The sequence below is a fragment of the Ahaetulla prasina genome, chromosome 6 (genome assembly GCF_028640845.1).
Source record: "Ahaetulla prasina isolate Xishuangbanna chromosome 6, ASM2864084v1, whole genome shotgun sequence".
NCBI lineage: Eukaryota > Metazoa > Chordata > Lepidosauria > Squamata > Colubridae > Ahaetulla > Ahaetulla prasina.
In genome coordinates this window covers 61,403,055-61,431,034 of record NC_080544.1, presented here as the reverse complement: position 1 = coordinate 61,431,034, position 27,980 = coordinate 61,403,055, and the positions used below count along the sequence as shown (strand labels likewise).

Sequence of the window (27,980 nt, the reverse complement as noted above, 5' to 3'; positions counted from 1 at the left end):
GTTAAATGAATCACTGCAGGTGTTATGTTAGTAACAATCTAATAATAATAATAATAATAATAATAATAATAATAATAATAATAATAATAATAATAATAATAATAATAATAATAATAATAACGGTTGTTCCCCATTGACTTTGCTCATCAGAAGGTCGCAAAAGATGATCATGTGACCTCAGGACACTGCATGGTTATGTTTTTAAAAATTGGATCTAGTTTCCTAGAAATGGTGGATAATTGTAAAATTAACTATGGGTGTGTAAGGCTGCCATGTCATATTGATGATTAGACATCACTTATACCTATTTGAAATCTCTGGAATACTTTCTAGAGTATGAAGTCACCTGTCACATAATTTCAGTAGATTGTCTTTCATAATACTAGAATTACGAAATTCATAATACATAAATCTTGTGACAAACCAGCCATTTTATAGTAACATTCAAATGTAACTACTAGCCCAAACAAGTCAGCATTCGTATCTAATGATTTTCCATCTCATGAAAAAACTGAAATTTCAAATCAGATTATTTCAGTTGACAGTGGTTGAATAAAGTCTATCTTCATCTTTGCATGTTTTAGATACCTGCATGCTAGTGAAAGATAATCCCTTACAATATATCTTTACTGATTTCAAATTAAAACCTCCACCATATGCCTCAACACATATAGAAAAGTAACTGAAGTTTTGTTACTCAAAAGATCCATCCAAAGCATAACTTTTTGGTAATGAAGAACTGAACCTCATGTTACTTCAACGTTGAAGGAACACCTCACCCTCAGAAAATAACTTCTTGACTCTTAAGAATTCTGTACACGCATGAAATATAGACCAGAAATACTATTTGGATATTTTCCCTCAATATATAAACAAGTATAACATTTTTACTCATATTATTTTTGTATAAATATAACTTAAAACAATCTGTTTTCCATAGAACTTCATATAATTAGATATGAGTAAAAATGTTATAAGTATTATATGAAGTTCTATGGAAAATAGATTGTTTTAAGTTATATTTATACAAAAATATTGACAATTCAAAAGTGTTCCAAACTTCCAAGCGCCACTATATGCTTAAAATTCTATTCATGTCTGTCCTAAACCTCAACACAATCTATTTGTTTTCTATCTCCACTTGCAAATTCTGTACAGGGCTACTTGAACTTTTCCAACCATAGCTATATTACTCATTAACTGCTGTTTGTCACTCCCTTCATACATACTAGAATTTTTAAGCAATTCCTTGGACCTTTGGAAGTGACAAAGTTCACACTAACTATTGTCCTGAAAAGAGAATGAAAGTTGACATAAATTCATTAGCAATTCTAAATCCCCTTGTGAAAACGCCACAATTGTTAACCAAGAAATTTGAATTTTGTGGCAAGAGTTTATTTTTAATTTTTAAACAGGAAATACTATTCCTCGCCTATCTGTGCCTTCTATACAAAGACAGTTTGCTGTGACAAATATGTAAGTAGATAACAGCAAAAAAGAACTCAAAGCTTAATGGATTAGATTATTGAGGAAGATTACAGAAACTTTAAGCACTTAATACAGCCTTATTTTCTTAGGATTGTTTATGGCCGCACATCAAGAAAGTGAAACAAAACTCAGATTGATATGGACTTGAATGCCATTCACGTATCTATTTCATCTCATTCTGTGAATAGAAACATACTAATAAGAACCACTTAATTTAGTCCAAATTAAAAATTTAAAAATATGTAAACCTCTTTTTTCCCAAAGTCTCCACCCATCTTTGCTCAACTTCATTACTCAGTTTTCCCTACCAATTGGAAAATAAATTTGGAACTCTGCTGCTTAGCTTCTAGACTCAGATTTGGTAAGAACCCAACATTCAAACATAATGAGAAGCTAGTGGATGAAGAGAAAAACCTGTTTTTCTGTTATCGGCCTGTTAGGGAAGAGCAGACAAGCAGCTTGTAAGAGAAGTTATGCATAGAAATGCTCAATGGGCTAATTTGGTTTCTACGCCTGGTGTAATAAAAAAACAGTGCACACAATATACAAATCTTACATCCTTCAAATATAGTGGTTATAAGATGATTACTGATTAGACTACTGAGGAATTAAAGAATTAGAAACAATTAGAATTAGACACAATTAGAATTTTTTATTGGCCAAGTGTGATTGGACACACAAGGAATTTGTCTTGGTCATATGCTCTCAGTGTACATAAAAGAAAAGATATGTTCATCAAGGTACAACATTTACAACACAATTGATGGTCAGTATATCAATATAAATCATAAGGATTGCCAGCAACAAGTTACAGTCATACAGTCATAAGTGGAAAGAGATTGGTGATGGGAACTATGAAAAAATTAATAGTAGTGCAGATTCAGTAAATAGTTTGACAGTGTTGATGGAATTATTTGTTTAGCAGAGTGATGGCCTTCGGGGAAAAACTGTTCTTGTGTCTAGTTGTTCTGGTGTGCAGTGCTCTATAGCGTCGTTTTGAGGGTAGGAGTTGAAACAGTTTATGTCCAGGATGTGAGGGGTCTGTAAATATTTTCACGGCCCTCTTCTTGATTCGTGCAGTATTCAGGTCTTCAATGGAAGGCAGGTTGGTAGCAATTATTTTTTCTGCAGTTCTAATTATCCTCTGAAGCCTGTGTTTTTCTTGTTGGGTTGCGGAACCGAACCAGACAGTTATAGAGGTGCAAATGACAGTCTCAATAATTCCTCTGTAGAACTGAATCAGCAGCTCCTTGGGCAGTTTGAGCTTACTGAGTTGGCGCAGAAAGAACATTCTTTGTTGTCCTTTTTTAATGATGTTTTTGATGTTAGCTGTCCATTTTAGATCTTGCGATATGATAGAACCTAGAAATTTGAAGGTTTCTACTGTTGATATTGTGTTGTCTAGTATTGTGAGGTGGAAGTATGGAAGGGTTTCTCCTAAAGTCTACCACCATTTCTACGGTTTTGAGTGTGTTCAGTTCCAGATTGTTTTGGTTGCACCACAAGGCTAGTCGTTCGACCTCTCGTCTATATGCGCATTCGTCATTGTCTCGAATGAGACCAATCACTGTTGTGTCATTTGCGAACTTCAGTAGCTTAACCGATGGATCATTGGAGATGCAGTCATTGGTATACAGAGAGAAGTGGGGAGAGCACACAGCCTCAGGGGGCCCCTGTGCTAATTGTACAGGTATTTGATGTGATCTTGCTTAGCTTCACCTGCTGCTTCCTGTTTGTTAGGAAGCTTGTGATCCACTTACAAGTCTGTTCCGGTACCTGTAGCTGGTTTAGCTTAGTTAGAAGAATGTCTGGAATGATGGTATTGAATGCTGAACGAAAGTCTACAAAAAGGACCCTTGCATAGGTCTTTGGAGACTCAGGATGTTGTAGGATGTAGTGCAGAGCCATATTAACAGCATCATCTGTTGATCTATTTGCTTGGTATGCAAATTGCAAGGGGTCTAACAGCGGATCCGTGATGGTTTTCAAGTAGGAAAGCACTAGCCTTTCAAAGGTTTTCATGACTACAGATGTTAAAGCAACTGGTCTGTAGTCATTCAGTTTCTTGATGGTGGGCTTCTTCGGCACTGGGATGATGGTAGAGCGTTTGAAGCAAGAAGGAACATAGCACATCTCTAGTGATTTATTGAAAATATGGGTGAAGATGGGGGCCAATTGGTCAGCACAGACTTTTAAGCAAGAAGGAGTTATCTTGTCTGGGCCTGGAGCTTTTCCTGGCTTTTATCTGTGAAATAGGTCCTGCACTTCCTTTTCTGTGATCACTAGGGGTTGTGAACCCAATGAAATGGGGTCAGTTGTAGGAGGCTTGGCTGTTGTTGGTGTGTCTGAGATGGGGATTGTGGAGATAGGTGGCTGTAGTTTCCTTTCAAACCTGCAGTAAAACTCATTCAGGTCATCTGCCAGTTGTTGATTACCTTCAGACTGGGAAAATATTAGGCTAGAGGAAAGGCAAACTAAAATGTATGCTGCATATTGTAGTACTGCAGATTTTAATTTTAGTAATGGCCACTATTTGTGGCTTCTTGTGTATTCAAAAGAAACTGTTACTGTGGAGAAGATTCTCAGACCTCAGGGTTGAACTACCACAATAATGTAGCCCAAAAGAACCAGTATTTTATAGAACTCTGCTGCAATGGGTAAAAATGTACAAATAAAAAGAATGTCATGGTATTAGGAAAAGTCTCAGAAATAGCCTCTTCTATAGGGCCAAGTTGCAACTTCCATCCTAGGCAGTGGTGAAATCTGAGCCGGTTTACTACCAATTCGCTGACTGCGCATGCGCGCATTCATGCACAGAATGCATGCCAAAAGGAGGCATGGGGTAAGTAGAACAGTGCTGGAGGGTAAAAAGTTTTTTTAAAAAGGCTCTGACGATCGCACGGCTCAGCTGTGATCATCAGAGCTTTTTTTACCTTTTAAAAGCATTTTATACAACCTATTTGGCAGAATTGTAAAAAATGTTTTTAAAAGTAAAAAAAAGGCTCTGACGATCAGGCAGCTCAGCTGTGATTATCAGAGCCTTTTTTTTTACTTTTAAAAGCATTTTTTAAAAGAAGCAGCAAGCGGGTGGGCATGGGCAGGGGGGGGCAGGGATTTTTGCTACCAGTTCTCTGGACCACCTGCCACCGCTACCAGATCAGTCAATCAGGTCCAAACCGGGAACATTTCACCCTGATCCCAGGCCTGTCAAACTGGCAGCCCAGGGCCCGGATGCACAGGCCACACTTACCCTGGCTCCGCAAAGGCAAAAAACATCATAATATGTTACATGACGTGATCGAGTTTGACACCCATGATTCTAGACTATTTGAAGGCGATATTGATCTGGTGGGTTGTATAAGATATTCCTATTTACCCCTTCGTTCATATATCTCAAGCCTGTCCATATCTGGGTCTCAGCAGTAACACATTAAAATCTAATATAAAAGTTCCAGTTATCCAGCAACTGAAGGAGATGGATTATGCAAAGAGCTTCATTAGCTGTTAATTTCATTTATGGAACTGGCTAAAAGAACAGCTTCACATACATTAAAGTGTCCAATTCTTTTCTATTATTAATGCATGTAGTATTTACTGTTTCTGCTACTAAATGTAATTTAGTTATATGGGAAAAGCATACATCACAGTGAAATCCTGTTATCAACCCATACATGCAGTGAGCTGCATTCTCGAAACACACAGTGAAATGTAGTAAAAATACTGCAGCCACACACGCTATCAATGCGGGCTGACAAGTGCCACGGAGGGACATGGAAAACTTGGCAAAGAGAAGACGAAGCATCCTGGCAAGGAGTAGACTTATAGGCCCCAAACCCTGGCACTTGGTCACAAGAATGACAACATAGAAAATGGTGTGAAGAATAATGAAATATTGAATAACCTGGGAGTGGATGCATCGAACAGCAATGCATTTGCTGAAGACCAAGGATTTTTTATTTCTACATTCAGGCACTAAATGGCACCATGAATTTCTAGACATTTATATATTTTCCGGGTAACAAGGGTGATTATCACAAGGAACTTTCTCAAAGCAATCCAGGATCCGAACTGCTCTGAACTGACATGTCATGATTGAACTTTTGGCTTATCATGTTTCGATCAATTAAACAGTACTCCTATAAACATCTGCTGTTAGAGTCATTAGAGATGTAGTTGCGTACCGTAGCTTTATGTCTAAGTTTGGGATAGGTGGACCGGGCAGCTGCTCCACCATAATCCTGAAATTATGCTAGGTATAACATGCTTCAATTCTGTATTTTCCTTACTGGAAAAAGGCAATAAAATATTGTGGCATAAATATTGTAATGTGAAACCATATCCAACCTTGCAGTCACTTCAAAACAAAGCAATGGGCAATTTCTATATATATACCCAAAGAAGAGGTAGGTAGACTTTCATTAGTTGAGAATATTGTCTTTCCATGGTGGTGGTGGTGGTAATAGTAGTAGTAGTAATAGTAAATAATAAATCAATTTTTCTTGCTTCAGTGTGTTTTTTGATTTATGCCTAATGCCATCAAGTGGTAAACGGCAACAGTGCTATTTGTTCTCATGCATCAAGGTAGAATATCTCCCATAGAAACAGCATCCCTGAAAGCCTGCTGTGAGTATCCAAGTAGAATTGTCATCACTTTGCCTGAGCTTTTACAAACAGCTAAGGCAAAACAGGTTCTGAGTAAATTATCAGGTTGTGAGTTGCTGTTCTGTCGTTTGCTGTTATCTCCCTTCCCCCACCCCACACAAATCCAGACAACACATTTTCAAATCTGTTTTGTAGATGATTTTAGGACAGAATACATAGAATAGTACAAGCCCATTAATGGAAATCAGTGCACAGACATGTTGAACCCTGATTTGAGTTCTGGTGGATGGAAGTGCTTCATATAAGTAGTCCTCAATTTTTGGACATGAGATTAGAATTTCTATTGCAAGTAGAGTCATCAGATGAATAGACTTAATTTTACAACCGTTTAATAATGTTAATTGACTCATAGGGTCATTAAGTGAATCTAGCTTCCCCAGTTGACATTTCCCCCACCCGCAAGAAACCGGCTGGGAACTTATCAAATTGGGATCATGTGACCATAGGATGCTGCAACCAATTGTAAATGTGAACCTGTTGCCAAGCACCGAAATTGCAATTGCATGACTGGGGGGGGTGGTACAATGGTTGTAATTGTGATGACAGGTTGTAAATAACTTTTTCCAGCCATCCTAACTTCGAACCATTGTTAAACAGTTAAATCGAGGATTACCTTTAAAATTAGTTAATGTTTCAGTTCAGAAGTATGTGGAACAATGTTTTAATGGATAGAATCTACTTTATGTGTCAGAATTAAGCGAAACTAGCAAACCTTTATTTTTTATGGCATAGTTTCATTGGAACTTTCAGCCAGCAAAACCAAATGAGGTTTCAGACAGCAGTTAACCAGGTTAAGATGCTCAGGATAAGGGCTCAGTGGCATGAATAATTCCTTGTTTTTGCAAATCACTAGGAAAACCAGAATATGCAGTTATTTTTTGCATAAAATGGGAATAACGTTGAGTTCATATCTTTATCCACCTCTTTAACCATAATTTGTTTGTAGAATTTGTTAATCAAGGTAAAAGGAGAATTTTCATTGTTTGTTATAGAGCAGGAGTGTCCTCAATTTAATTGAGAGCTGCATCAGGATTGTTTTTGACCTTGGGGGGGTTGGGGGGCATGGCCAGCTTGATATCACTCATACCGAGGGTGCCTGTGGTGGCCTGAGTGTTCTGCCAGAGAAAATGGAGTGGCTCAGGAGGGCCACTCCATTTTCACTGGCAGAGGCACCATGGTCAGCCCTTTGCTGTTTCCAGGGCGGTCCAGATCTAAGCACCTCGCGGCCAGATCTATGAATAGAGATTCATAGAGATGAAAGACAGAATAAACTAAAAGGTAAGAAAGCAGGGGTTTGTAGTAAGAGAACAAAGCAGCTAAGCTATCCAAGAAACACAAAATGTTCTCTGCAGCATTTATTCCCATGTAAAGCCTACAATCCTTTAAATAACAAAGGCAGCTTGTAATTGCTCCATTGTTGCTCGCCATCTCCCAACCCCCCATCCCACCCCATGTGTATTGGCCATTGGCACCCATTGTCTGCTGTCTTTTGGGGGAAGGGGTTCTGATAAACTTGAGAAACAATTATTAAAATTAACCCTTGTAGTGATAAGAATGAGAAATAGCCATAGATTTCTTAAGTCTATAATTGGAATTTTATTGTCTGCATAGCAATTAAGTGGACTAGAAATTGTCAATGTATTTCCATTCCTATCCCACTTGTTAAGGTCCTTCCCTTAAATAGCTATTAGGAAAAACCCAGAATAAAATTTTTTATGTTTTATATTTCATTAAAAAAATCATGCTGGACATGAGTTGGGCTAGAAGGGGGCTGTTTGCCCCTGCAACCAATCTGAGGTAAGGCTGGTGTAGGCAGATGCCTACTGGGCAACTGAGCCCAAGAGAACTAGCGCTACCTCCGCAGACTTCGCTGAGCCTGCTTCAATAAGGTGTCAAAGTCAAGAGAATCATATTTATTCTTCAGATGGGCAGGTTGAAAGTCATCTTGGCTGGAATCTGAAACCACAAGAACAATAATTCATCAGAATTAACAACCAGATAGGCACATTAGAAATGTTAGTTCCTTACTCCACACAGACTTTAGTTCATAATGACTGGGTATGCACATCACGTTAACACCAACACTTAAGGCCAAACTTTCTATGTTTTCAATTGGGAGCACTTTCCTGGTGTATTTCAGATTTTTGTTCCAATCTTCTGCACAAAAATGTATCATTTGGATATCCAACATTTCAACTCATCAGCCTCCACCACGGACTCACCTAAGTCAGCATAGCTTCTTTTACAGAACTGTCGACGTCCTCCGAAGCCCAGATCAAAGGGCTGTTCATCAGGACGAAGCAGTGCATGTCCACCTTCTATAGCAGCAAAGGCATCTTCAGCATATCGATAAGTCACAAAGCCAAAGTTATCCCTACCAAGCAGGACAGTTATATATTAAAAGACTCGGCAGACATAATGCAGGATAAGCAGCGAAGAAAAGAGAAGTATTGCTGCTTTTTCTGAATACCCCATTCCTTTCTTTCCCTTTTTCCATTACCTCAATATTACCCAGTAGGCTGACACTTGCCCAAAAGCAAGTCAGAGCTACCCCTTACCCATGCTCCCGGAAGTGCAATGTGCAGTCTTCAATGTCCCCAAAAACAGAGAAACGATGTCGTAATTCTGATCGTGTCATCCTGTTATGGATCTTACCAATGAAGACAACGCGGCGTTCCTCCTAGGCACACAATTCAGGGCCAGTATTCAGTCACAGCTCTATTATTTGGACACTTTTCTCTTGCAAGCCAATTCAACCCACTTTCTTAGTAAACCAACTAAACCTTCCTAGGCTGCGGATCACAATGGAACAGAGGTTATGACTGAATCTGAATTATTAAAAGTGAATTGTTGTTGGACAATACTATTAGATTTAGCAAGTAATATGGATTCTTCTCAATCCATGTCTGATATATAGATATGTTTCTGTAAAGCTTTCTATCCTGCAATTCCTTTCTATGAGAAAAAAATCTCTATAACTGACTTTTTTTTAAGTAACTCTAAAAAAACAGCCCTACATGGAGGTTGTATTCTTTCCACAATATTATTGTACAATACATATACTCACGATTGCACGTTCTTTATATTTGTTTTTCTGCCTTTGGTAACGTTCATAGGAACTGCTGGAATTGTAGCTTAAAAAAAAAATCAGAGCACCAGAAATACAAAATTACAGTTTTATTCAGTGTTCATTAATAACTCTTCCTATCCTATAGAAAAATAAAGTGGCGGTAAACAGAAACGAACATCCTGATTCTTTGCTTAGGAAATGCAATCAAGGTAGAATATCTCCATTTGGTCTTTGAACACAAACACAGGCCCCAGGTAACTTGCAAGAAAGAGTCTGAGCAACGATTCTAAGTATCTAAAATAAAAAAATTGATACTACAAGAACTGCTCATAGAGAAAAGAAATCAAATTTTCCTATTGCATTAAAAACAACATATTACTTTGCATTAGATATAATCTTTATATAATGTTCATGGGGTTATATTTTGAGAAATATTTCAAGCAGAAATGAGAAATTTATGTTTCCAGACATTGCTGAATTACCAGAATTAATTAGCACGGCAAATGCTAACAAATGCTAAGAATTGCAGTTCAACATCATATGAAAAGCCAAATTTTCTCCAGGCATGCTTTGAAACCTTATAAACCAATGGGGGAAAATACCCGCAAAAAGTCCCAAAAGAGAAGAAAATCCAAATTGTGTGTCATGTGACCTGATTTTTTTAGACAACACTTCAGCTTGTAATTATAATGTACTATGGATTCTAGACCAATCTGTTTGACTCACTGTATATCATCTCATCCCCAAATAATAATTTGGGTTTGGATTTGGAGGTAAAGAGCTATAAAATAACAAAGATGTGCCAAAAACAGAAACTTTGCTAAGACATTTCAATGCCTCAAAAATCTAGGAATCAAGGAGGGAAAGAACAATTCCGTTTTCTCACCTTTTCCTGCAACTATTCCTTCTATGCGGAGAAGGGGACCTAGAAGATGATCTTGATCTGTAAGAGGAATTGGAGGGAGAGTGGGACCTGCCCCTTGAATGGCTCCATTTAGCGGAAGAAGAGCTCGAATTCCGTGAGCGACATCTAGGAGAAGAAGGAAAATCTTCAGGGATGATTCACATCCTGGTCCGCACTTCTTTACTCTCCTACCATCGGGCAGGAGATATAGAAGCATAGCCAGCCAAACAAATAGACTGAAAAATAGCTTTTATCCATGGGCCGTCATCTACAACAAAACACCACAATTTAACATGATAGACTTGCAAGGCCAGCATAACGTGCAACATGCTCATACCAGTATAATATAATATAATGTTATATACATATATGTATATGGGAATGTGTGCTAGTTATCACTTATTTGGGTTTAGGGATTTCTTTTTCTTTTATTTATTGAGTTATTGAGATGTATTTTGTGTTTCAGGGGAGCTGCACCAAGGGAGGCTCATTCAATCTCATTACACACATGTTGTGCATTGACAATAAAGGTTTGATTTGATTTGATTTGATTTGATTTGAGACCCAAACATGATCATGTATGAGATCAGTATCTAGTATCTAGCTACTGTTGGGTTTTTTTGGTTGATTGTAACTTGTATGTTTGTGTGAGCATTCAATCTTTTTCAAAAAGAACAAAAAATTATTAGGTTTGGAAGAACATTTGCTATAGGACAGATTAAGATGTATGACAGCATTTGCTGAGAATGACCGTCTGTCCAAATATTTTCAAAAATATGTAAATCTTTTAATCAAGTTCTAAAAAGCAATCATAGCTCAGGAGTTAGGCCTCTGGTTTGTACTTAGAAGATCCCAAGTTCCATTCCAGTGATCTCCAGTTAAAGAGTAGCAGGTCAGGGATGTCAAGCTCACGTTATCACGGCAGTGTCATATGACGTATCGTGACTCCCTCCGCTTCGCTTAACTAGGCATGGATGTGGCCAGCACATGAGGTGTCCGGCCCACGGGCCAGGAGTTTGACAGCCCTGTAGTAGATGATGCAAAAGACCTCAATCTCTAGTTAGTTTAAACACTACAGAGCTAAATGAACAAATAGTGAGTCTGTACAAAAACAGATTATGTTGCAAGAAATAAACACATTGCTAATAGCACTTCAAACATATGTGCAGCAGCTTTAAGCTATTTTATTCTTAAAGTAGATGAAATACTGTTAAATGCCACATACGGTCAGGCACTATATTATATTGCAAATAGGGAAATCAAGCTTTTTAAGTAGAAAGTATTAAATATTTTAATATACCTAATATATATCAAGCAAATAATATATTTATAAATAATATATTTATAAATAAATGCAAAAGTCAAGACTTTGGCATTTATTTATATTCCACTTATAGGAAAAAAGTGATAATTCAGAAGAATTAGCAAGTCTGATAAGATTGATCTACAAGCTGCCAATACTGGAACAGTTTCGCACTATTTTCTCATGCTATAATAGAGGGATCACACATTAACTCATCACAATATGATTCACTTAGTTTGTAACTTAACATATTGCACTGAACCAGTTGTTGATGGTTGCAAATATGATTCAGCATATTATTTACTAAACTAAAGTAGGAAACCCTTCAAACAAACAAACAAACAAACAAATAAAGCCAATGAAAGAAAATATCAAACCTAATTATGGTTTTCAGGAGAAAAAATTTAGACAATTAAAATAAGGACAAAAGAAAGCTAGAAACAAACTGAACAGTTTATGCATTATCTCCAGAAGGAGAAATTAAATTAAATTGCTGAGAGAAAAATCAGCATGAGCATACTTATTCAATAGGAGAACATATACATACATACATACATACATACATACCTATAGTCATCCATTCCTGAAACATATAGCCATTCCTAAAACAGCAACCAGTTAACAAAAGCTGTAAAGAATTTATGACATCCTTTAAATGTCATAAGCGGAGTCTGTCAGAAATTTTCCCAAAGGTGCTTTTCAAAAAGCAGCTACACTTTTGAAAAGCATCTTTGGGACAACTATGACCTGGATGATTGAAAATCTTCAGACATCTGTCATAGATCATATTTGTGCCAAGCATTCACAACCAACATTTTTAAATATTAATTTTGTTCAAATAGAATCCCTTCTTGAGCATGGCATTTCATGATATAAAGCAGTTATTTCGGCAAAAATTACACCTAATTCTTGAAACACTGAATCTATGTAAGGGGGAAGAGAAAGTATTACTCACCTTCGCCAGTGTTTGGATGGTGGAGACCGAGAACGTGATTGTGACGAAGAAGATGACGACGACAAAGACGATGATGAAGATGATGAAGTATCACTATCACCATCAGAGCTTGAACTGAAGGACCGGCTAGCATGGTTTCGTCGACTTCTCCCCCTTTGGCTTTTCGGACTAACTGACCTCTGTCTGCTCCGGTAGCATCTTAAGGAGCGTTTCGAAGAGAGTGGTTTCTGCTGTATCTCCTGAAGTTGCTGTAATGTTGATTCTCCTGAATCTTGGCAAGGGGATGCAGCTGGTGACAGCAGTACAGAGCATGGATCATCATTGCTCCTAGTCATGGACCTTGGAATAGTAGTCCGGTGGTCCAATGCCTCTTTGCATGGATGTATAAGATTGGTCTCCAACAATGTTGAATTTAGGGTAGTAGGTTTCAAGTCAGCTGTAACAGTCTTGGAATCTTTGGTTTGGCCCTTGTTGGAATTAACATGGTTGGTAATTTCTCTAGGATTCTGGCAAGCAGGAACTACAGGCTTCAGTCTAACAGTAGCAGGGGGCCTCTTTATATCAGTAGAGGTCTGACCTACTACTTGTCTTGTTAAGGTCTTAATAGGTTTTATGGTGATATCCAAGTTCTGTTTGACATTCCATCTAGCACCTCCCTTTGGCTGTGCAACAGTTAGTTGACAATAATCATGCTCACCAGAACCTACATGGACAGGGGTTACAGCTTTCCAGTGAGATTTGTTTAGGGATTTCATAATCTTGGTATCTTTTGGGGACCCATCCTGTCCCAGCAATGAGACAGGTACCAAAGGTTTCCACAGCTGATGGGGTGGAGTGGCTGGTGGAGTCAAGCCTACATAAAAATGGAAAGAAGGAAATGGAGCATCAGTTAAAACACAAAACCACGAGCTGAGCAGATACTGGTAGGCAGAGGCAGGTTTTTTTTCTTGTTTTTTCTGGCTAGCATCCTTGAAGCAAGAAGCAAACAGCCTGGTCAGCTTCAGCACATTATCACAGCCTGATTCAGCATGAGCAGCTGATTAGCAGTTGGACTGGCCTCCTGGAATACTGCCAATCAGCTGTTCCAGGCTGTGGGGACCACCACAGCCCACCGCCACCTCCACACGTCACATTTTTTGCCTCCGCATACTTTATTTTAGACCCATTTCAGGCTGCCAGCATCACTGCAGCACATTGACGCCGATCGATACCTCTGCGCGTCGTGTTTTCAGCCTTCGCACACCCCGTTTTTGGCCTCCATGTGTCACATTTTCGGCCGGTTCTAGGCAGCAGGGATCGGTGCAGTGGCAGGGAACCGCCTGAAAACTCAACGGGCTGAGGCAAAAACTGGGGCATGTGGAGGCCGAAAACACGACAGTCAGAGATAGTGAGCAGTGGCAATGTGCGGTGGCGATCCCCGCAGCCTGGAATAGTTCTAAAACGGGGCATGCGGAGGCCGAAAATGTGACACGCAGAGGCCAAAAAATGTGATGTGCTGTGGTGGCGAAGTATTGTGGTGATCCCCGCAGCCTGGAACAGTCTAAAATGGGGCATGTGGAGGCTGAAAATGCGACGGGCGGAGGCGGTGATTGGCGGCAATGTGCTGTGGCACTCCCCACAGACTGGAATGGGTCTAAAATGGAGTGTGCAGAGGCCGAAAACGTGATGCTCTGAGGCTGAAAATGGCCAAAGGCTGGGGGCCAGCGGGTGGGCAGGATTTTGGCAACATTCGGTGTATAAGATTAATGTTTGGGGGGGGGGAGGAAATGTGTCTTATAGTTTGAAAAATACGGTAATTTCTATACCTGTGTAGTATTCTCAAAACCTATATGAATGCTCACATTTTATATTGTCATCTTATCTCCCTCCACAGTCACAACAGAACAGGCTTTCTTTGTATAAACTATTCAAATTAAGTCCCACTGTATACTTCAGCAACTGCTCAGTGGGCTATCTTTCAATTATACACAGGTGCTTAAGGCAGTATGTTATACCAAAGAAAGTGTCAAACATCACAAATCCTTTAACAATCTCTTACTGACAAAAAGACTAAATCCTGGGAAAGAGATTTCTTGGTTTTTCCATTTCAGAAATATTCTGAATTCCACAAAGGAATTTTACCTGCAACATTAATGAGCTCTGGTGCATGAAGCCGGTCCACCATTTTCTTTTCCCATTGTATCTCAGACCTGAAAGAGAAAAAAAAGTTCCACTACAGACCTCTCAACAACATTCTCCATAGTTCCCTACCTAGCATATAAAGCACCAAAACAAAGGGTGCTAGTGCTTCTTAATAGCATAAGAGGACATTTAAGTCAAGATGCTCTTGCTTTGACTAACCTGTTTTGTCTCTGTTTCCTAATACAATATTACAAGTAGTCCATGAATTACAAACATTCACTTAGTGACTATTTGAAGTTACAAAAGGTTACAAAAAGCTAAAAAAATGACTTACAACAGGTCCTTTCACTTACAACCACCATAGCATCCCTATAGTCACGTGATCAAAATTTGGGTGCTTGGCAAGTAGCATATATTGACAATCAATAAAGGAGAATAGTCAGGATTGAAATGAGGGGTCTTTGCTGCAGTAATGGGTAACCTTTTCCAAACTGAGTGCCCAAAGCACTCACACGCCCGAATCCCCAAAATGCAATGCACGTGTGGCCCCTGCGCATATGCCCCGCCCCCGCGCGGCAAAGACTTGCAGACCAGCTGGCCGGCGGGAGGCACATGCATGTGAACAGAGATGGCCATTGGTTCGTCATCACAGTTCTAGTGGCTTGCCCTGTCCATGTTGGTGGGCATGGTCTTAGAGGTTCTTGGTTGATCTGTTTATAGTTGGCTTCTTTGGCAGGTCCTTGATTGAAGTATAGTTTACTTGATCGTTCCTCTGATGTTAATGTAAGCTCATCTGGGTGCTGATTGCTGGTGGGGAGGTATTTTGCTTTTTTGTTCCCATTTTGACTTGTTGATTATCTCTTTTTGCACAGTATGTAGATATTGTTTATGCGTTATTGATGGTTAGTTTGTCTGAATGCCAGATTTCTAGAAATTCCCTAGCATTTTTGGACTTGGCTTAGTCTACGATGGTCCCAGTGGAAACTATGGTGAAGTCTGTCCATATGTTGTGACATTAAAAAGTTTTCATCATGTCTTCTGACTGCTAATTTGTGTTCATGGATGCATTCTGCCAGTTTTCTGCCTGTTTGTCCTAAATAGTGGTTTTTGCAGTCATTACACTGTATCTTGTAGAGGACTTGTTTTTTCTTTTAGGGCTGCTGGGTCTTTTGGTTTACTTAGGATGTTTTGAAGGGCTTCAATTGGCTTTAGTTGGCCCTTCAAGACATGATGAAAACTCTTTAATTTCAACTGTGGCAAAAATACAGGTAGACTTTGACTTACAAAAATCATTGAGTCCAAAATGTATGTTGCTAAGTGAGAAATTTGTTAAGTGAGTTTTGCCCTTTTCATTTTATGACTTTTCTTGCCACATTTGTTAAGCGAATCACTGCAGTCGTTAAATTAGTAACATGGTTATTAAGTGAATCTGATTTCCCCATTGACTCTGCTTGTTAAATGCAAAAAGGAGATCACATGATCACAGGACACTGCAACTGTCATAAATGAACATTCAAATATAAATCACGTGACCACGGGGATGCTGCAATGGTCATAACTGTGAAAAATGGTCATAAATCACTTTTTTTTAGTGTCGTTGTAACTTTAAAAAGTCACTAAATGAACTGTTAGGTCAAGGACTACCTGTATTGTAATACTGGCTATGACTCATTTAACAACCACCTTGCTTAACAACAGAATTCTGATCCCAATTGTGGTTTAATTTGAGGACTACCTGTACTAAGAAACAGGATGAAGACCAGACTTAGGATCAGGCCTATGCTTACCCATTATTCCCTGTAGATTTATTTTTCTTTAACACAGCAGATACTTCCGTTTTGGCTGAAAAACAGTGACAACAAATGTCAAATATATTATAGCAATAGCCATTAAGGCAAGATCTGATTCTAAAACATGGTGCTTAAGTCAAGACGATGGTAGTCTAATAATGTAGGAACAGAGCTGTTATACATCTAAGCTTTGATTATTTAAAAATGCCTCAAATTCATCATGAGTACAAAACACTTTGAAAAGATAAAACAAAAATATTGCTGGAACAAGAAAACCAGGGAGACGTCTGAAGAGGAAAGCAGAAAAAAAGTATAATTCTGCATCCTGAACAATGTGTAAACATGTTGTCATTTGTAAATCAGTTTATGGCTTGCTTAGCATGTGATACAAATCCAAGCAAGTCTCACTTAATAATCTAGAGTTAAATAAATCAGAGCTCAGTACTATTCTGAAACTCAGCCACACATTAATGAAAAATCCTTTGAAGTTGGAAGGTATTCCTTGATTCTTTGGACAACTTTAGGCAAAAAAGTAAAAAAAATTATTGCACCAAACATAAAGTCATTATCTTGGTCAACATGTCCTGTTTAACTCACCTTCAGTCTTTTCAAATTGCTCTAGCAGGCTAGATAAGTCAGAGGCCTCAATTCCTAAGGGAAGGAAAAAGATATTAATTTTACACACTCGTTGGTACTCTGTGATTTCGCATACAAAAAGTTTCATTGGCTCAAGTCATACACAGTTTCTGCTCACTGTCCCTCTTTCCCAATCAGCTCAGCAAAGGGTCAGTATGTGTACATGCTGTACAACACAAAATACTGAACTTTATATAAGCAGCAGTTTTCTAAAAAAAAAACTTATAAGCAAATCCTGGACAAAGAGGGAATAGAAGAATATTGCTTTCACATTTGAAAGAAAGTATAACCCATCAGGGTTCAAATCGAATGATTTGTGATTTAAGTTTTAACCCCATGAATTATTGCCAACTATCCTAAGCCATGTTCAGTAAAGTCATCTTTAATAACACAAATACTCACCAATCTCATTGATAAATGAGTGAACAAGATCTTTATCATGCTTATGCTGTGCAGAGCTGATGAAAGGCTGGTTTTTCCACATAGGTGATGATGTTTTCTTGGAAAGATGGCCATTTTTCCGTACTTTCTGGAGCCCCGATAATGTTGAAGGACTGGGAGCAACTAGGGCATGTTCTATGCTATCTGACTGGGTTTCAACTGGCTCCTTTTGCTTTCCAGGTGCCAAGGAAGCGGAAAGGGAAGAAGGTCCCTCTGCTGGGGGCTTTGTGTTGTTCTGAGCCACAGGAACAGTAGTAGTTTCTCCAGAGTCAGAGAGTTCAGGGTTCTTCTCTACAAGCTGAAAGTCTTCTTTTGAAAACTTCAGTTTACCAGCAGATTCTCCCAGCATTTGATGGGAAGGAGGCACAGGAAGAGGTACCTCTACGGACTGCAGGGAAGAATTTTTGCTTCCATGCTGAGTCAATGCTGTTTCTTTTGCAGGCTTATCAGCTGATGGCGACAAAGGCAGTTTCTCCAATGACTGAGAACTGCTTGAAGTTACTTCAGTTTGGGATTGAAATGTAGAGAGCTGTATTTGTCTCCTTGGGTCAGATATTTTTCTGGGAGCTAACTTTACTGCTGAAGGAGCTTCTACTTGGCATGTCGGGACAGGTGGGCTTTGACTTTCACTGACCACATTTTGAAATCCAATACAGGACTCTGGTGTTAAAGCCGTACTTTGCTGGCCAGGAAATCCATCAGAAACAGATGAGACAGGTAAAGTGCCAACCTGAGGACTTTGCCTGAGACTTCCTTGATCTCCATATGGGACGGGCAACACTGGAGGTGGCACAGGTATTCCAGACCAGTAGGAAGACTGTGGCAGTGGAGCCCACTCAACAGAACCATAAGGCAGGGCTGGAACAAAAGGCAAAGGAACAGATGGGGGAGGCCAAGTTGGAGGGAGTAGGGGGGGAACTGTATGGAAGACAGGAGAACAAGCTTCAGTAGCAGGTGGTGGTGGTGGTGGTGGTGGTGGTAAGCTTTGGTAATTAGCTGGTAGAAGAGCAAAGTGAGACCATGAAGATCCTACTGGTTGAGATGAGCCCAAATTGTAGTGATTAGGAGGAGCTGGTAGGAAAGCCTCTGGGACTGGTGGCACATGAGGTATGGACAATGGTGGAGGCATTTGTGGCCCAATGTGAGAAAAAGCACATACTTTACTAGTAGGCACAACAGGAATAGGTGTAGGTGAAGGAAGCTGTAAAGACGGAGGATCTCTTTGTTTCAGAGTTGTAGAGGAGGAGGGCATGGAAAGGGTCATGGCACTTGCTTTGTCATTGGCGGCAAGAGTAGTGGAGTCAGCAGGTTTTTCAGGCTCCTTTGCAAGTTTAGGTGCTGCGGCTTTGGTGGACGGCAGAGGAGCTTGCAGGCAAGGCAGATCAGCCAACTCTGTAGGGAGCTTGGGAACACTGGGCCACTTGCTGGCACTCCGGTTCTCTCTGGTGTTTTGGATACTGTCATTACTAGATTGGTGCTGCCGCCGGCGCTGCCTATATTCACTCAAGCTGAGCGGCCGAGGTTTAGCTTCCCTTGGAGGACAGATGACTTCTTTATTTTCAGAGCAAGGTGTATCCTTGGTCAGCTGCTCTGTAAGTTGTATAGTGCAACCAGGGAGCATTTGGGAAGTTTCTGAGCTAGACATCTCAATCACTGGTAGGGGAAACTGGCTTTTTTCGTGGGGTTCTCCTGGGACATCCCTCTGGACAATAGGCACAAGGTCTGAATTCCCTAGATTTTCTGTGGGCTCCTCCTCTGCATATGGCAAATCCCTTGGACTTACTAAGCTTGACAGAAGTGGACTTTTGGACCCTTTCTCTCTCACACATTTTGGTTGTTCTACTTGAGTTTCAGATGTTTCCTTCGTCTGAGATACTTTATTTAGGATCAATTCTTTTCCTCCAGTTTTCTCTGGTTCTTTTTTTCGAAAACTAGAATCTGACACAGATTTCCTTGCATCAATTCTGGTCTGCATTTGAGGACAGGCAGACACTTGTTGGCAGTTTATGGTCTTGTGATACTTTGTTTCCTCTCTGGATTTCTTCCTCTTCTTCTTAATATTTGTAGATACCTGACCCTTCTTGGCATTTTTTGGAGGCACTGAGGCAGGCTCAGATGTATTCTTTTGATTACTTGTTGATTTCTGAGTGTCCTCCTCTATCTGTGGCTGACCATCTTTTACGTTTGGAAGGGCAGCATTAACTACCTTCCCATCTTGTTCGTATGAGTCAAGCTCTCGGTCCACACCTGCGTATCTCATCATGTATTCAGGCAATTCTTTTCCCAGGGCAGGGGACAAAAGTTCTGCTTCAGTATGCGTAAGGCCAGTTGTGCAATTGCTATCCATTGTAGGTGAGAGCTTGGTCTCCAGGAGCTCTCCACCATTAGGCATTATTTCTAAGACAAGTGGGCCTGTGAGACTCTTCTCAGCAAGGGACTGATTATCAGAACTCAGACATAGAGTGAGGGAGGGCTGGCAGTAAGAGTGCACTGATCTCACCAGTTCATTAAGGGAAATATTTTCCGCAGCAATGATATAGGGATCATCGCATTCATCAAGGTCTCTTTCAGGTTCCATCTCCTTCACAGCTGCCGTAAGACTCTCCTTGCACCCTCGTGCAACCTTCTCTTCATCTCCATCACTGCTCTGTAGCACAGGTGATTCTCGTTCTCTAGTCTTGAAGAGCTTCTGTTCCCCCCAGAATGCTTTGTTACTCGCACTGTTTGAAAAAGCCAAATGTTTGGCACAACTTGAAGATAATGGGAAGGGAATGCCGGTAGTACTGGCTTCAACCTAGGGAAAGATGAATCAAATCAGAGATTATGCAACAAAGTAAAAACAATTGAAAATAACCAAAATACTGTTCAGAAGAAGGTATTTCTGACAACCCTGCAATTTTACTAAAGGGTGCTTAAACTATATCTATGAAACAGCCCACAAAGATTGAAACAGAGAGTATACTCACTCCTATCATTCTACTAGTTTGCATGCCAGTTAAAACATGGGGATATGTAACATAAAGATTACACTTGGGCAACCCTTTTCTACCTGAACTGGAAGTATTAGTATAGCTTTTAATCCAGCAGGACACAACAAATCATGATCAGGGTTTTTTTTTTCTGGGCAGAAATTAAAGGTGGCAGAATCATTAGATCCACCTATGTCTAGTTTTCACAAAATATATCACCTTCTTTGACATAATGGTGCACAGTCCAGGCTCCTGGAAATCCTCAATATTGTCTAAGTCTTGTTCATCAGGTTTCACAGAAAAACTAAGAAATCTCTGAAACTGATTGAGAAAAAAAAAGTTTGGAAATAACACAAATTACAGTAATGACCCAACTTTATTACATCAAAATACAAAAAAACACCATGCTTGTCTGTGATACTAAGACTAGGAAATACAAAAAAACCCCAAAACTAAAAGGCACATTAAATATTTTTCCTTATCTTTAGTCATCTGCAAGGTACTCCTTTAACATCTCCTGTGTATCTTGTAAATACCATAACAATATTAAATAGATACATTTGAGCACTAGAGGGCACTCTTACCCTGCAGAGTTAAATTTGAGTTAAACATACAGTATGTTAAATTTGATGAACCTGGATGCCAATTTAAAGAGAAAATTAAACTGCAGACACCTCTGACAAGTGGAGATGCCTCTATAATTTTAAACAATGTTGGTAAGTATTATCCTGCAGTTGAGATTTTGCCAAAAGCTGCTGATCGAGAATAGAAAGCAATTCTTCATGCATTACTAACTGGATGAAAGCACTGAGTTAAAGGTAAAGGTTCCCCTCGCACATACTTTGCCGACTCTAGGGGGCGGTGCTCATCTCCGTTTCAAAGCGAAGAGCCAGCATTGTCCGAAGACGTCTCTGTGGTCATGTGGCCGGCATGACTCAATGCCAAAGGCGCACGGAGCACTGTTACCTTCCCACCAAAGGTGGTCCCTATTTTTTCTACTTGCATTTTTACGTGCTTTCGAAACTGCTAGGTTGGCAGAAGCTGGGACAAGTAACGGGAGCTCACCCCGTTACACGGCAGCACTAGGGATTCGAACCGTCAAGCTGCCGACCTTTCGATCGACAAGCTCAACGTCCTAGCCCCTGAGCCACCACGTCTTAATAAAGTTGAATCCAAACAAAAAAAATGGTGCAGAACATATTTCAGGCCAAAGAAAGAACATAAGAGGATCATTTATATCCCACTCAAAGAAAAAACATGCAAATTAATTCAATACGAATCAGATATTATCAAATTTATTTGCTGCCCATCTCGCAGTTCAAGGAGACCCTGAGGAGCCTATAGCAAGAGGTGAGAATAGGTAAAGCAATAATTCCAAATATTTACAAGGGCAAAGTTAATGCAAGTATTATATTAGATCAAACTTATTTTTGTTTGGTTTGAATTGCTTTTAAATATTATAGGCTTATACAATCTTAACTGAAGAACTATAGGACATATTAAGAAAAATAACTATTTTTAATTAACTTTCCAGAGATGAAGTACAATAACTGTTAGGGTGACATAACATTTAATTAAATATCATCATACCGAAGAATTTTCAATCTCTCTGGGTGATGTTAGCAATTCAGAATCAGGAATAGGGTCAAAGGGAGACAGTGTCTCATCATCCGTGCTATCAAGAATATCTGTTATTGCCGTCAACAGGGAAAGTTCATTCTCTGCATCCATGTGGCTTTTTACCTGTTATCGGAAGAACAAACCACAGTAGAAATGTTATCCATTGTTCAACTCCAATAATACGAGCGCTTCCAATATATCACCCTGCCCTGACCTAGTCCTCTTCATATGTGTTGACTGTACCCATCTGATTGAACCAGGAGGATGGAAGATTGCTCATCCTTGCTGTCCATCACATCTGATAGGTAAAGCTGAATTAAATTATAGTAAAGAAATCAGATACAAGGACACTGAAGTCAAATTCCAAGACTTTATCACACCAAACAATCAATGACCGGAACATAAAAGCCTGAAATGTACCTACATCTATTCTAACTTGTTGCGCAAATACAGAAATTGAAGTGTGATATCAAAAACTAACACTTTTAAAACTATTATTCTGCTTCTCCAGGCCCCCAGTGCTATACTAATAATTTACCAAGAGCAAATTGAGAGCATCAGAAAAATAGCAACTCTGACTTTCATGCCAGGAAAATGTGAGCTGAATTCTGAGCATTCAGCACCTTAATTTCAGAATTCTGGCAAAAGAAAAGTGTCAAGAGTCCAACCATGTCCTCTCATATTTTGCTGCGAAACTACACAGGTAAATATGAGGAATTCAATATAAAACTATTATCTGTTCAAGATATAAAACCACTTATTAGGGTGAAGTAGATCTTCTACTTCATCATAGAACTGCCCCCCATCTCCATTTATTGTCCACAAAAGCATATAATGTAATGAAAGCAGAGAATTGCCGTTTCATTATATTTAAGGCAAGAAGAAAAGCTACAATGTTTTGTTTTCTTCATTTACGGCTTTACATCAGTCCACCCTAGTTTATGTTACCATGCACAAAGCAATGCAGAAGCCAGTCATCTCTAAGCACACACACCTCAGTCAAACTGCTGAAATCTTCAATGATGGAAATGACAGAAGAGTCTAAGTAATCCTGCATTGTTTCCAGGAATTCCCCAGCTTCAAGGATGGTTTCTGCTTCCAAAGATGCCAAGTGCAAATCCTCTGCCAGTAAACACTGGAGGGAGAAAATACAGGGGAAGGAAGGGACAATAAAAATAAATCAGATGAAAAGAATGAAAGTAGCTGAATGTGAATTAAGTATTATCTTCTAGGGCACAGAATAATTCCCTCTAGTACCGAGGAACTGAATGCTAATAATGCTTAACAGCAATAGAGAAAGGCAAACAACTTCTTGCAACTGCCAAATATGTTCTTGTAGTGTGCATGTCTCAGTTTCTAGAATTTGGGAACTTAACAAGTTTCATCCATCTTAGTTGCCGTGTTTTCTTAACTAATGTTTTGATTTTCATTATTACCAAAATATCTGATGTTTTGGACTACAGTATTATGTTTGGTTTTCAAGCTGCCCAAAAGCTTAGATTTAGAGGCTGGGCATTTAAAATAAAAACTTTTATTTCTGAGACCCAAATCTACTACTCTGCAAAAATGGTTTTCTCCTAGTTTATCAGATCCGTATGTGCAATTACTGCAAATCTTTTCAACCAAGACTATCTACAATGCTGCATCTCTATAATCAAGCACAATGTGAAACCAACTACTCACTGAAGAAGCTCACTGAAGTTTTTAATCAGATAAGCAGGATGCTTTAATTGCAGAAAGTTGGGAGTACCAAGATATGATTGCATCTCTTCCCATACTCTTCTGCTGATTAACCTGTAATAGTCGCTCTCATCCTGCTGCATTCTAGATGAGATAGAACAGCTCCCAGTTATCCCAATTAACATGAAGGTTTCCAAAGAAGAACCAAGCTTTGAAAAATATACATACAAATGTTTAAACAGCATCTATTTTAATGCAGTTGTCAACATCTACTCCTGTAATTCTGAAGATAAATTTATGGTTAAATACTGGCATGCTGACATTAGGAAGCCAGGTGCAAGAGAAGGCAAATGAAATAATAAATCACTTTTTAAAAACCATAACAGAGAAAACATGTTCACTTTGTCACCAATGTACCTACTGCATACTGAGTTTTGAATGGCTTCAGAGGGCTAAAATCGTGAGAAGAAACATCAAGGTGCTGCACAGAAACAGACCCTGCAAGTAGCTTGCCTTAAATCAAAGATCAACAGCTATTGGAAATGTTTTATTGCAGTCATTGCTATCTGTGGGGAGGGGGGGGAATACCAGTTACTGAAAGCAAAAGTTCACATATTTGCCACAAATACATATGTGACCTTAGATCATTCTTTTCCATAAATAAACAAATAAACAATGTTTTGGCCGTTTGTTTAATTGGGTTCCCTCTATCTAATTTTAGGACTTGTTTTGGGTTATATTTGTGCAGAAATGTTGAAAATTCAAAGGGATTCACAAACTTTTAAACATCACTTACATCCCCCAATATTTGTCATTACTGAGTATGCTCAGCCACATTTGTAGAGCTGCACTTTGAGGGGTCCTTTGGTGCTCTCTGAGCTTGGTTGGTTTTTTGCAGATATTTCATTACCCAAACTATGTAACATCACCAATGCTACTGCATTGCTATTACACTGTTACCTAGTTTACGTAATGAAACGTCTGCAAGAAAACAACCAAGCTCAGAGAGCACCAAAGACCCCTCATTTCAACTCTGAGCTACAAATATTCTCCTTTATTAGAACTGCATGTTGAACATCCATGCTGATAGAACTAAAAACAGTTTCCCACTATTCCTCATCCCTCAAAGACAGTGGTCATCTCTAGAATAAGAAATGTGTTCTTAAAGAATACTATTTGAACATCACTATTGTGTTGTGAAGTAAAAAAAGGACTGCAGTTACACTTCTGACATGAAAATAATGCAGTGTGGAAAATAGAGAAACTGAAGAAGCCTTGATACTGTTTATCAATGAATTTACCTAAAGTAGGAATTAATATGCTCACTACATATCTTTCTCTGAAAATACCTACTAGTACAAAAGTTTAATATTCCTTTTAATTCTGTCAACTGAATGTGAAATTACTCAAAAGAATTTCTTTCAACTCTTACAAGGTGACGCTTCAGATTCTTTGCCACAAACTAATGAGATTAGTTAAATGATGACTGAAGTGAAATTTCAGAAATTATAAATAAAACTATGATGAGACTCAAGTCCATCATTCGGTTTGCTTTCTTGGCTGATTACCAATGTAATCTTAGACACAAAAATTAAAGGGTTATCATTTCACATCTTTGGCATCCAGATTTGTGAGTGTACCCAAAGTTTCCAGTTCTCTAACTTACAAAGCTCCTGCTTGTTTAGTTATTAATCTGTGACCCAATAAAGGAAGACCAATATCTCTGAAAGGCACCATGTTAGGGAAAGGCTGCCCAAGCAAACAAATAGGAGAAACAATACTTGTTTAGTTTTATAAACTTTGGGGGCACTTTACTATGTTACTCATCATGCCACATTCAACAAGCCCAAAATGGTCCAAAGAGACAATTTTATGTTTTGATATAACATTCTATATATTACATATTACTAAATGTATTTATTAAACAAATTTATATAGTGATAATATGGTTTACAATGTGTTTAGAAAAAGAATTATTTTTAAATTGTGTGATGAGAGAAAATACAGTTTTAAACATATTCAAACAAAACTCGTGAAGAGCTTGCTTAAAGCTTTAAATCACCCATCTTCATGCTGCATAACACAATATATATGCTTTGTTTTAAAGCCCACATTTTTCTGGGTTTCTTTTCCCACTTTGAAGTCTTTTTTATTGTAATTAATTCTCTGCCCTCCTCTCCTTACTCTCCACTTTCTCTTGTTTCCTGATTAGACCCTACAGAATTTGGAAGATGTCAAGCAGAAAACAGATGATTGTGCTTGGGTAGAATTTTTTTAAAAAGTGTCCTTACCATTGTGCAAAACATATTAAGACTTGCATAGAAAATTTTAACTTCCAAAGATAAAGTCTTGAGCAAAAAAAAGTTGATTCAAAGCAAAACTAAAATATAGCTCCAATCTTATTAAGAATGTGAATCAAACAGCCTCAGTATTTTGTATAGTATATACAAGATGCATAGTAAGGGAATGAGTTATATCTTATTTTAACTACAAAAAACTAGTAGCATTTAAATTTAAATGTTATTTAGCACAGCAACACAAAACGTTTTTTTTTTCTTATGGCTGTGGCAAAATCTCCCATTGCACTCAGTGAAAGATAATGTGTAGCAGGAAAACACATGAAAGAGTAGGTGTTTCAGCAGACTTTTCAAGTGAACAGCTCATTATTTCTATTTGTCATTCCAGTACAATAGTTCCCATAAATGGCTTCTCTTAAAACTGCTTTCTAAAGTGAAATGATTTGGTGGAAATTATTATTATTTTTTATTTAAAGGAAACAAAACATTCAGGATTATGCTAAAATCAGACTCAGAGAACAGGAGAAGCAAGAATAGTAAAAGTAGACACACACAAATATGATTTTTACATTCAAGAATTAAAAAAGAACTGCTGAGAGAGAGCATCATCAAATGGGGCTGAACAGGATCAGCAAGTGGGTGGATATGAACACACCCAGGAACGAAGGGGGGGAGAACAGAGCAGGGAAAAGCACTGGAATTCATTTTTATATAAGAGAATACTTTCTAGTTAGTGCTCCCCCATCAGCCTATTAGGTATACCCTGGTCTCCCAGTTCCTTAAATTGTTTTAAGGTGGGTTTTTTTTGGGGGGGGGGTGTTGGGGGAAGAGGATCAAGCAAACGAAAGTTTTAAAAGTCGATGAAAAAATTAAAGCCACAAAGAGTACCATTTTGATAACTAATTCAAAACAATGACGGAAACGCACGACTCGATTAAGAAGTATTCTAATCTTACAAACATCTTATCTTTTTGCACATTTTCCAAAGTGCAAAGGACCCCGGACCAAGGCCGAAATGCTTCACAACTCAAATAAAGTAAGTGTGACTCTACGCCAAAAATTCACGGGGTCAGGGCGCCTTGCCACACCTAACGATTCCAGGATTTGTCTTTGCCTTAAAAACTCTCGACTTTCATTGTTCCTGCATCACGAGGGGTCTTCAGAAAGCAGCCCCCAAATTCCTGAACTGCAGATAGTTCATCCTGGGCATTTGCTCCACTACGCTAATTTTGCCGCACATCGTCCGCCCATTCCAGACCGCCAGTCCACCATTACCAACTGTATGGAAGCTCAAGCGAAATGGCTACCAACTGGGACTGTGCAGCCAAAGCATCGCTGGGAGATTCTCACAAGCTCCTCTCCCTGAGCGGCTTTGCTACCGCACATTCCTCTCGGTGCCTGCCTCCATTCCAAAGCCCCCACCGCCCGAGTTGCCGCTGCCAGTGCCACCTCCCTATACCAGGCACACCGCTTCCACGTGTCCATCTAGCGTTAGCCGACGCGGCTAAATGAAACTCTCAAGCTCAGTTCCGAGGAACCAGACCGGCCGGTACCTGGGTAGAAGAGAAGCTATTGCCCAGCAAAGGCTCCGAGGCACCGCGCAGGGGGATGGTTCCCCCAGCCCCAGCATGTCCCGCACCGCCGCCCCACAGGGCCGCCATCTTGGCACCTCCTCACAAATAGCTTCAGAAGCCCGGCCGGCAATGTAGAACTATATTTCCCAGGAAGCAACGCAACTGAAAGCAGAGCGGGCGAGGGTTTTTTTTTGTGTATGTGTGTGGAACAAAGCATGCTGGGAAATATTCTCCTAAATGTCGTGGGCATTTTTTTTTTTTGGTCAGTCTCTAAACTGTACTAAACGGTAAATTCATTTCAAGTGTACAGTAGAATAGAATAGAATAGAATAGAATAGAATAGAATTTTTATTGGCCAAGTGCGATTGGACACACAAGGAATTTGTCTTGGTGCATATGCTCTCAGTGTACATCTCTCAGTAACAGGCAATACAAAAATAACGCTTTTTAATATTGGTAGAGTTTTACCT

The 27,980-nt window shown here is 39.2% G+C and overlaps 1 protein-coding gene across 3 annotated transcripts; it reads right to left on the bottom strand.

The window, feature by feature from the left end:
- Positions 1 to 7,689: 7,689 nt before the first annotated feature.
- PPRC1 (PPARG related coactivator 1) lies at positions 7,690 to 27,640 on the bottom strand. 3 transcript variants are annotated; one of them, XM_058188677.1, is made up of 15 exons: positions 27,490 to 27,597; positions 23,643 to 23,783; positions 22,954 to 23,094; positions 21,930 to 22,082; positions 20,559 to 20,660; positions 17,332 to 20,164; positions 16,891 to 16,944; positions 16,291 to 16,345; positions 14,504 to 14,571; positions 12,383 to 13,235; positions 10,107 to 10,250; positions 9,218 to 9,284; positions 8,709 to 8,830; positions 8,373 to 8,524; positions 7,691 to 8,106 (listed from the first exon to the last, which is right to left on the bottom strand). In XM_058188677.1, the coding sequence occupies exons 3-15, from the start codon at positions 23,014 to 23,016 to the stop codon at positions 8,003 to 8,005; spliced, it is 4,770 nt and encodes a 1,589-aa protein (XP_058044660.1). In that variant the 5' UTR covers positions 23,017 to 23,094; positions 23,643 to 23,783; positions 27,490 to 27,597; the 3' UTR covers positions 7,691 to 8,002. The 3 variants fall into 3 exon arrangements, with proteins under 3 accessions (XP_058044659.1, XP_058044660.1, XP_058044661.1); XM_058188676.1 differs by lacking the exon at positions 23,643 to 23,783 and having other exon boundaries at positions 7,690 to 8,106; positions 27,490 to 27,637; XM_058188678.1 differs by lacking the exons at positions 7,691 to 8,106; positions 8,709 to 8,830; positions 23,643 to 23,783 and having other exon boundaries at positions 8,387 to 8,524; positions 27,490 to 27,640.
- Between the last annotated feature and the right edge of the window lie 340 nt (positions 27,641 to 27,980).